The sequence below is a fragment of the Charadrius vociferus genome, unplaced genomic scaffold (assembly GCF_000708025.1).
Source record: "Charadrius vociferus isolate BGI_N301 unplaced genomic scaffold, ASM70802v2 scaffold163, whole genome shotgun sequence".
Taxonomy (NCBI): domain Eukaryota; kingdom Metazoa; phylum Chordata; class Aves; order Charadriiformes; family Charadriidae; genus Charadrius; species Charadrius vociferus.
In genome coordinates, this window is record NW_009648332.1 from 1,785,104 (window position 1) to 1,793,268 (window position 8,165).

Consider the following 8,165-nt stretch of genomic DNA (forward strand, 5'->3'; position numbering starts at 1 on the left):
GTCAGCCAAGCCGCCCCCAAATTCGGCGCTGAGCTGCTGTTACTGCTGTCACCTTGCTGGATGCAGGACAAACGCAGTTTAGCTTCACAAGCCCGCTTATTCAGGAAGAGCTTTGGAGCTGGCACAGCCCCTTCCCAGCCCCACCACTGCCCACCCGACCGGGCTGCAAACCCACTTCTCAAACCCCTGATATCTTAGGGGCAGGGCACTGCGTCAGCGCCTCGTAACCGATCATTTTGGGTGGACTTTCAACAAAGTCCAACCAAAGCCCCGGCTGACCCCTGGCAGCAGGAACAAGCAAAAAATCAATAAAAAGGGGAAAAGGAAGAGCCCTGACAGATACGCCTGCCCACGCTGTGGCCATCCCTCTTGGCCAGGGAAAAGTCCCCCTGTCTAAAAACAGCAACAGTTTCTGCACACTTTAACCAAAAAAGCCTGCGGGGGCTCAAAGAAGCCAGGCTGGCTCCCGGGGTCACCCCGCTGCCCCGCACCCTGCGGTGGCACAAGCATGAGAGCACGGGCAGCGGCGGGGAGAAGGAGGCTTTGAAGGAGCTGCCTGCTCTGCTGCAAGGAGCGCTTCGGAAATTAATTAAAACAAAGCTGCTGGGAGCAGCCCATCAATTCTGCTGCCTGCTTTATTCCTCCTCCTCCCCTCGGCCAGCCGCCGCGGGGCATGAATTACAGCAGGGATAGCCTTGAGAGAGACGCCGCCGTCTAATTACATCCCGCTCCCCCTGCAAAATAGATAAATACACAGTGGTTTTATATATAAATTCTAGTATATTTATTTAGGCATCAATAATATCAGGTCCTTGAAACCTTCTCATGATGGAGAAGTACTGGAGAAGGCGCTCACATCCCACCTGGAGCGCTGGCCTGTAAATCCCCAGAAATCTTCACGGCCTTTTCTTTGCCAAAAGCTTCTTGGCATTTCTGGGATGCTTCCCCCGCTCCATCCTCCAGCAGCCCAGTCCGTGGCACGATGGCGGGGGCCTGGGGAAAGCAGTCGTGGTCCTTCGCTGGGGCTTCGTTCCCTCCATCACCCTGTGCAGGACGGCAGCGATGGGTGCTGCGGGAGCCCTCCCGCTCCCAGGGGTCCCAGATCCGCCCTTCCAAACTGTTTGCCACTATGCAGGAATTAGCAGCCCAAGGCAGCTGGGTGTTTTCATGCAAAGAAGCCACAGGCGGGAGGGTTGTTTGAAGCAGGGGGTAACACCCTGCAGTGATTTCTCTTTTGTTTTTTAAGGGAAAAACAGTGATTGATTGCTAAATTGGCCCTAGAGCAGTGCGTGTCCTGTGGAGGGCGAACAGGGGGCTCTGGGAAAGGCCGGGAAGCGCCGGCTGCTCCCAACAGGCTCCAATGCATCCACCAGCAGATCTTCCCAGCGCTGGGAGATGGCTGTGGGACGAGGCGGTTGGAGACAGGTGCTCCAGGGATGCTCCAAGCTGTCCAGTCCTGTTGTCCACCGCTCACTCCCCCATCATTCCCTCCAGCAGAAGATGCTGCAGGACTGCAATTTTATTTTCTTTTTTTTTTTTTTCCCCTGCCTGCACATAAACCACAAGATGCTTCGCACCGTTGCAGCTCTTCTGTTGTGCTCTCCCATCCATTGCCCATCGCCCCCAAATCGCTCCCGCTCCATCACCCTGCACCCCCAAGGACCCAGCCAAGCCGGGGTGAGGGCTGACCGCGGCCTCGCAGCGGGAAAAAGCACAATACTTAAGGAGAAGGAGAGGTCAGTTAAAGTTTAATGTTCAGGCGAATACATCATTCCCTCCACTTAATCAAGCAGCAGCAATTTCTAACGATAAGTAGAAAGGATGGCTCGCATCCCGGTGATAAAAAGGCAGGATCGCTCCGAGTTTCGGGAGATAAGAGGGCTCTATAAAAAATTGAATGTTTTGTACCACGTTTGGTTTGAGACGGCTTTATCTGGCGGCGATAGCGCAGGAGGGGGAGGTCGGGGCAGCGCCGTGCCAGGCCTTGCACCGAGATGTTTATGATCGGAGATAGGGCAGAGATTAGGAGCTCCGGGGGTGGGAGCCGCTGGCCGGCGCCTGCGGGGAGAGGGGCTCCTTCTGCTGGTAAATCGGATGGGAAGTTTGGGTGGCAAAGCGCCTTTCTAGGGACTGGGTGGTGCAGAGAGGGAGAAAACACCCTGTGGTGCCTGGAAAAGCCCTTGTGCTCATTCCTGGGACTCCACAATCTCATCTTACCCCGAGCACGGTGTCGCCATCGCTTGCTCGTGGTTAAGCTTTGCAAAAAAACCCCGCTGGGGGTTTAAGCGCAGGGGGGCTCTGCTAACAAAGGGCACGGCCGCCGCGCGTCCGACCTGCTGCGCCCGCAGCTCTGCCTGCCCGAGGGCTCCCGGGGCTCGATCCCTCCCCAGCAGGCAGCAAACCTGTCAGAAACCTCAATGCCGTCCAAAAAAACTCTGGCTAAGTGACCCAGAACAGCCCGGGAAGGGGTTCTCAGCCAGCAGTGGCCGATGGCCACATGTCCCCTGGGGTGTGAGTGATGAGCAGTGCTGCCACCGTCACCTGTGCTGCTGCATTTCGGTGGCTTTCCCGGAGCATCTCAGGGAGAGAAGTAGGTTGGCAGCAAGGTCTTTGCAATGGTCCTAACCCCATCCTCCGCTGCTGGGGACATCTTTGAAACAGGTCAGTGCTGCCATCAAAGCAGTTGGGAGGGGGGCACGAAACACCCCTGGAGGCACTCAGGTCATTAGTGCTCGGGGCAATTAGGGATGGGTCTCAAAGCCTTTGAGGCTCTGGGGTTCAGCATCTGCCTGCACCTATTCCCCACATCCTTGGTAGCTTTACTCAGACTTTGGGAAACAAGGTTTGGGTTTGTCTTTTTTTTTTTTTTTTCTTTTTTTCTTTTTTTGGCTTTTTCAGTGCCCCTGAGGCAGTTTGGGGTTTACAGCTCAAAGCGTTGGTGCACCCAACGGACGGGGACAAGGGACCTGCACCCCCCGCTTGCCAGCCCGGCACAGCAAACCCCCGGAGCGAGCACTCACCTAAAGTACATATAGATTTTTTTTTTTTTTCCTTTTAATGTGCTTTTATTGCCACTCCTTCCACAGCCCCAGGGGAGTGGGATGTCAGCCCGGTGGGGCTCTTTGGGCTCCCCGGGGGGCTCGGAGGCTCTTTGCCAGCCCCACAGCATCCGGCAGCCACGGGGGGAGTGGGATGCTCTGTCAGCCACCCCTGCACCGGGAAGGGCTACAGCACCCTCCCCACATCACTGCCCCTCTCCCCCTTCACTGCCTCAAAGGGAACCAGTTTCCTCCATAAAGAAAATAGTAAAAAAAAAAAAAATAATCTGTTTTAGGAAGACTTTGGATCATATAAAGATTCAAGTAGCGTTAAGTGAACTAGAAAACCAAGTCCTGTACATCAGCTTATAAAATTTCTAAATAAAAAAAAAAAAAGAGGAAGAAGAAAAAACATGACAGGTCAGTGCAAAGGGTGAGGTGACACAGTGGTGTCCCTCCACCCCAGCTCCTGGGTCCTCGCTCAGGCCAAAGCCCCCGGGGAAGGCAGGGTCTGGGCGCCACCGTCCCTTGTCCCCTTCCGCCACCGAGGTGCCTCCTCGTCTGTCTGTCCATCTGTCAGCAAAGGTACTGCGGCTCTAGAGGTCCTGCAGCCGCATGATCAGGTCCTCCTTGTTCTTCAGCAGGCAAAAAAAACGGGCTTCAAGGGTGGCGCAAAATTTGGAGGACAGTCCCGCCACGTTGGTGGTGACGTAGTTGAGGTACCCCGGCGTAGCCTGGTTGTAGTAAGCCACCTGCCGGGCACAGGAGATGGTTAGTAGGAGCACGTGGGGATGGGAGAGCCTCCCCCATGGGGTCTGGGTGGAACAGCCACAGATTCCCACCTTGCTCATCTCCTCCGACTCCGGCCAAATGCAGAAACCAGAGCAGAGCGTCTCCCCCCGTGTGAAGTCAGTGCTGGCAGGGTGGGTGGGCAGCGTCACCGACCGAAAAGCCACCACGTAGGGGTCCCTGGGGAGGAGAGAGCCCGGTGAGTTGGCGCAGCCCGGCCGGTGGGGAGCAGGGGGTCGGGGACGGGGATGGTTACCCCTTGCTGCAGGGTTTCCGTCGGGATGCCAGGATGACGAAGTCCTGCGGCTTGTTCTCGCGGCTGAGCGTCTGGCTCACCACGTGGTAGATCATGTCATCATCGTCTACTTGCTGGACGAGCTCAGCGCTCCTGTGAGGTGGGAGGGAACCGGTCAGAGAAACCTCGTTGTGGCCCCCAAATCCAGGGGCTTACACATTTACAGCCCACCACCATACCCAAAATATTTAGGGGGACCCAAAATAGGTTTTTTTCTGCAGTGAAGTGCAGCCATCAGCCCAGGCGGAGCTGGGACAGGGACGCATGGTGAAAGGTCTCTAGGAGCGATCATGGCTCCGGGGGCAACATGCTTGCTCCTAGGAAAACCCAAAGGGATGTTCCTCCACAAATTCAAGGATGTGGGTGTTGGAAGGGGCCGGGTGCCCCCGGGAAGCCCCGCAGCACTCACGCGTAGTGGCTGTCCCACTCGTGTCGGCGCCGCAGGTCGGAGAGCAGGGAGAAGGCTCGGCCGGCGGTGATGCGGACCGACATCTCGATGCGGAAGGAGAGGAACTTGTCCTCCTCCAGCGTGTACATCCGCACCTCGGGGAGCACAGGGCACAGGCTGGGACGCATTCGCCACCACCGAGCCCCCCCGGGGTTGCCCACACTTTGGGGGCGAGAAGCAGCTTGGGGAGGAGGACAACAGGGCAGGGTTTAGTACCTTCTCCTTTTCTCTGGCGAGTGCCCAGTTCGCTTTGGCTACGAGCGTCTTCAGCGCAGAGACGTTGTTGTAGCTCAGATAAACCTGGGGCAGGGGCGGCACATCAGGGGCAGGGAAAGGGGGGACAGGTGCCGGCCCCCCCCCGCCACACCCCGGGGCAGCACCTTACCTTGTTGCTTTGGTCCCAGGGCACGGAGAGCGGCACCTCCGTCTGTTTGCAGGAGACGACGTATTTTCTGCAGCAAAGGGAACAATTTCCCCTATGGTGGGACACGAACCACCCACAGACTGTCCCCAGTGCCGAGCCCCCCCACCCCCCGCCTCCCTCCTCCATCCCTGCATCCCACTTGCTGTTTCCGCTCACCGGTCCAGCCGAATTTTTTTCCTAGCGCTGGCTTCTCTGTACCTCCTCTCTCCCTCCTGATAAATGGGAAAAGCGCATTGGGTTAATAGGAAAAGGATGGAGGGAAAACAAAACGAAAAAAAAAACCAACAAAACACCCCAAAATCAAAACAGATATCTTTTGGGGAGCAGGCAAAACGTTCAGCGGTGAAAAGCCCCTGCCCTTGCCGGCTGCCGCCCCGGCAGCGGTGGGTTGGGGATTAACTGTGAGCTGTTTTGGCATCGCTGCCACTGGCTGCGATCACGCGACGGGCAGTGGCACATTAGGAAAAAACCCTCGCTGCGGCTGCAGAGCTGCAAACAGCCGCTGAAACACAAATTGCATCCTCTAGCACGTGCAAATGTCCCCTCTCGGGGAATAAACCCCCTCCCAAAAAGCAGCTTATTTCAAAGAAAGCAATAGCGCAGTGCTTTAAAGGAGGCGGAGAAGTGGTTTCAGGGAGCACAGCTCCAGCCAGGATGGGAGAAGACTTCTGGTTTTACGGCATCAAAAGAATCAGGTAGGTGGGCACGGATCAGCCATGGGGAAGGCGATGCCATCGCTCGCTCGTGCCGCGACGTGCCCCGAGACACACAGGTGTTTGCTCCGCTGCTGTGCTCGTGTGACAGATCTTTCTCAAATATTTGAATCTGAGCAAATTACGGATCAGACTGCTTTGGAAGGTAAAAACAACGTAAAAGGTTTGCATTCTTTCCCCTGAATCACAGAAAAGATGAGCTCCAACTTGCAGGCAATGTTCTGTTAAGCCTTGCGCAGCTAACGCGTCTCCGTCCCTGCCCAGCCGAGGGGTTTATTTTATTATTAGCTCTACCGAGCAATCAATTTAATTCACCCTTGCTATCGAGCAACTTGATTTCTATCATCATAAAACTGCATTTGTTTCGCCGTGAATCCGAGAGCCTTCCGGGGCTAAGGGGGATTCCCGGGGGGTCCCATGCCACCGCGGCGGGGAGAAGCCAGCCCTGCCCGTCCTTACCCCTGGCTCGGGCGCCACCATGGGCAGGGTGCGGGGTCGGCCCTCCTGGTCCAGCACCACGAAGGTCATGAAGGCGCTGTTGATGTGCCTTCGGCTGACAGACATCTCCTGGCCGTACGCCTCGGCGCAGACCCCCACCTCCATGCTGGGGGGAGAGTGTGGAAAAGAAGGGGTGAGGGAGGGGAAAGCCACCGGGAGGGTGGGATGGGGACCCCCCACTGCCAGCACCCACCTGTTTTTGAAGGCGTTGTTGACAATGGCTTTGAGAACCAGGCGGTCCCCGACTTGCGATGGTCCTCGAAAGTGGAACATCTCGATGGCCCGCAGCGTGGGGTGGGCATGGCACAACCGGCTGCCGGGTGGGGGCAGGTGTCACCCCCCGGCCACGGCACCCTGCCTGCCCCATGCACCCTCCCTGTCCCAGCCAGAGCTGAGGACACCCCAAAAAATGTCACCCCTGGATTTCAACCACCAAAACCAGCCACGAGAAGGGACAAAAAGTAGAGTGTGGTGAGCGTGAACCCTTCCCTGGGTCCTCCAGCACCACTGACCAGTGGGACTCTCTGTACAGCGTGGCCTAAGGGTGATGTGCTGGAGACCATCCCTTTGGAGGGTCCCCACAACCCACCTGTGGACCAACCCAGCTGGATGCTTCCCTGGTTGTGTGTCCCTTCCTGGCATGCCATCCCTCCCCCCAGATCCCTGTTGGGTCACCTGGCTGCAATGGTGGCCACATTCTCCATCCAGGCCATGATCTGTCCACCAAAGGTGTTGCCTTGATGGTTGGCGTGTGGGGGCAGCACCAGCTCCACGCTCTCCACCCGCGTCTTCTCCGCCGGCACCGCCACGCTGCCATCCCGCGTCTCCAGCTCTGCCACGGGGGGAGAACGGGATTCAGCATTCCGGTTGGTGAGACCCATCAGCCCTCCTCACCTCCTCTCCCCACGACCACCCTACCACTGCATCAACGCCACCAACCCCATACCTGCTGGCTTGGGGGTGCTGGATGGTGGGGCTGACACCACCCTCCATGGCCAGGTCACCCCCAAACTACTCTTAACCCACCCCAGCATCCCGCCGAGGAAGGATTGTGTCACCGCTAGGTGTTGGGGCTATTTTGGGGCTGGCAGCCCTGGCTGCAGGACACGGTACCGGTTTCACGGGGGCTGCGGGTGAGGAGGTCCTTGAGGGTGTCCTTGTGGACCAGCCGCCTGCGGCGGCGCTCAGCGGCGATGCTGTGCTCTATCTTCTCCTCCTCCGTCTGCGGGGTCAGCGGCTTCAGCTTCACCTGCGAAGGGGACATGGGCAGCATGCAGTCCCGCTGCAGGAGAAGGCAGGGCTCCTTCGGGTACCAGCACGTGCTCCTATAGCTCCATACGTCCCACCATATGTGTGTCGGAGCCACATGGGCTATATTACAGCCGCTCACGGAGGGGCCAGAGGGCAAATGGCTCCTTCAGCTTGATAGGGATGCCCTGGGAGGTGTCATACAGCAGGGATGGGCTCCGATGCCAAGGAGCTGTCCCGCAGCGCCAGCAGGAAGGGACATCCCTGCCCTTTCCAGGCACAGAGGAGGGGACGGCATCATCGGGTGGGTGCCCTCCATGCCCAGAGCAAGCCGAGAGCCCCGGTACCCTCACACAAGTGGGATAACAGAGCACTGACCCGATCGTGTGCAGATAGCCACGAAGTGATGGCAAGTGCCATGATGGAAAGCCCAGCCCAGCTCTCCCCGGAGAGGCCATTTCCTCGCTGTCCATGCGCAGGGGCCACTCGAGTCCCCCACAGCCACCGGCCACCACTCACCTTGCTGCCGAAGGGACCCTGTGCCACGAAGGTGGCGTACGCTTTGCAGATGCTGCAGTGCTTCCCGCTGCAGAGGTCCTCGTAGCTCACCTGGATGCCCACCTGGGAGAGGGCACAGCACCCCTGAGAGCCAGCTCGGCTCCCCGGGGACCCACCCCCCCCCAAGCACAGCAGGAGGGGACCGACATGCTGG

The 8,165-nt window shown here is 58.1% G+C and overlaps 1 protein-coding gene across 1 annotated transcript in view; it reads right to left on the reverse strand.

Moving 5' to 3' along the window:
* Window positions 1–3,634: 3,634 nt before the first annotated feature.
* ACOT11 (acyl-CoA thioesterase 11) overlaps window positions 3,635–8,165 on the reverse strand; it is an 8,925-nt gene continuing 4,394 nt past the window's right edge. Inside the window, exons 6-17 of the mRNA XM_009884596.1 lie at window positions 7,973–8,074; window positions 7,319–7,454; window positions 6,881–7,037; window positions 6,399–6,518; window positions 6,167–6,311; window positions 5,151–5,206; window positions 4,956–5,022; window positions 4,787–4,870; window positions 4,532–4,665; window positions 4,084–4,215; window positions 3,881–4,007; window positions 3,635–3,790 (exon numbers count right to left, since the gene is read on the reverse strand). Of these exons, the coding sequence (XP_009882898.1) occupies window positions 3,635–3,790; window positions 3,881–4,007; window positions 4,084–4,215; window positions 4,532–4,665; window positions 4,787–4,870; window positions 4,956–5,022; window positions 5,151–5,206; window positions 6,167–6,311; window positions 6,399–6,518; window positions 6,881–7,037; window positions 7,319–7,454; window positions 7,973–8,074 (1,416 nt within the window). The remainder of the gene's footprint in view (window positions 3,791–3,880; window positions 4,008–4,083; window positions 4,216–4,531; window positions 4,666–4,786; window positions 4,871–4,955; window positions 5,023–5,150; window positions 5,207–6,166; window positions 6,312–6,398; window positions 6,519–6,880; window positions 7,038–7,318; window positions 7,455–7,972; window positions 8,075–8,165) is intronic.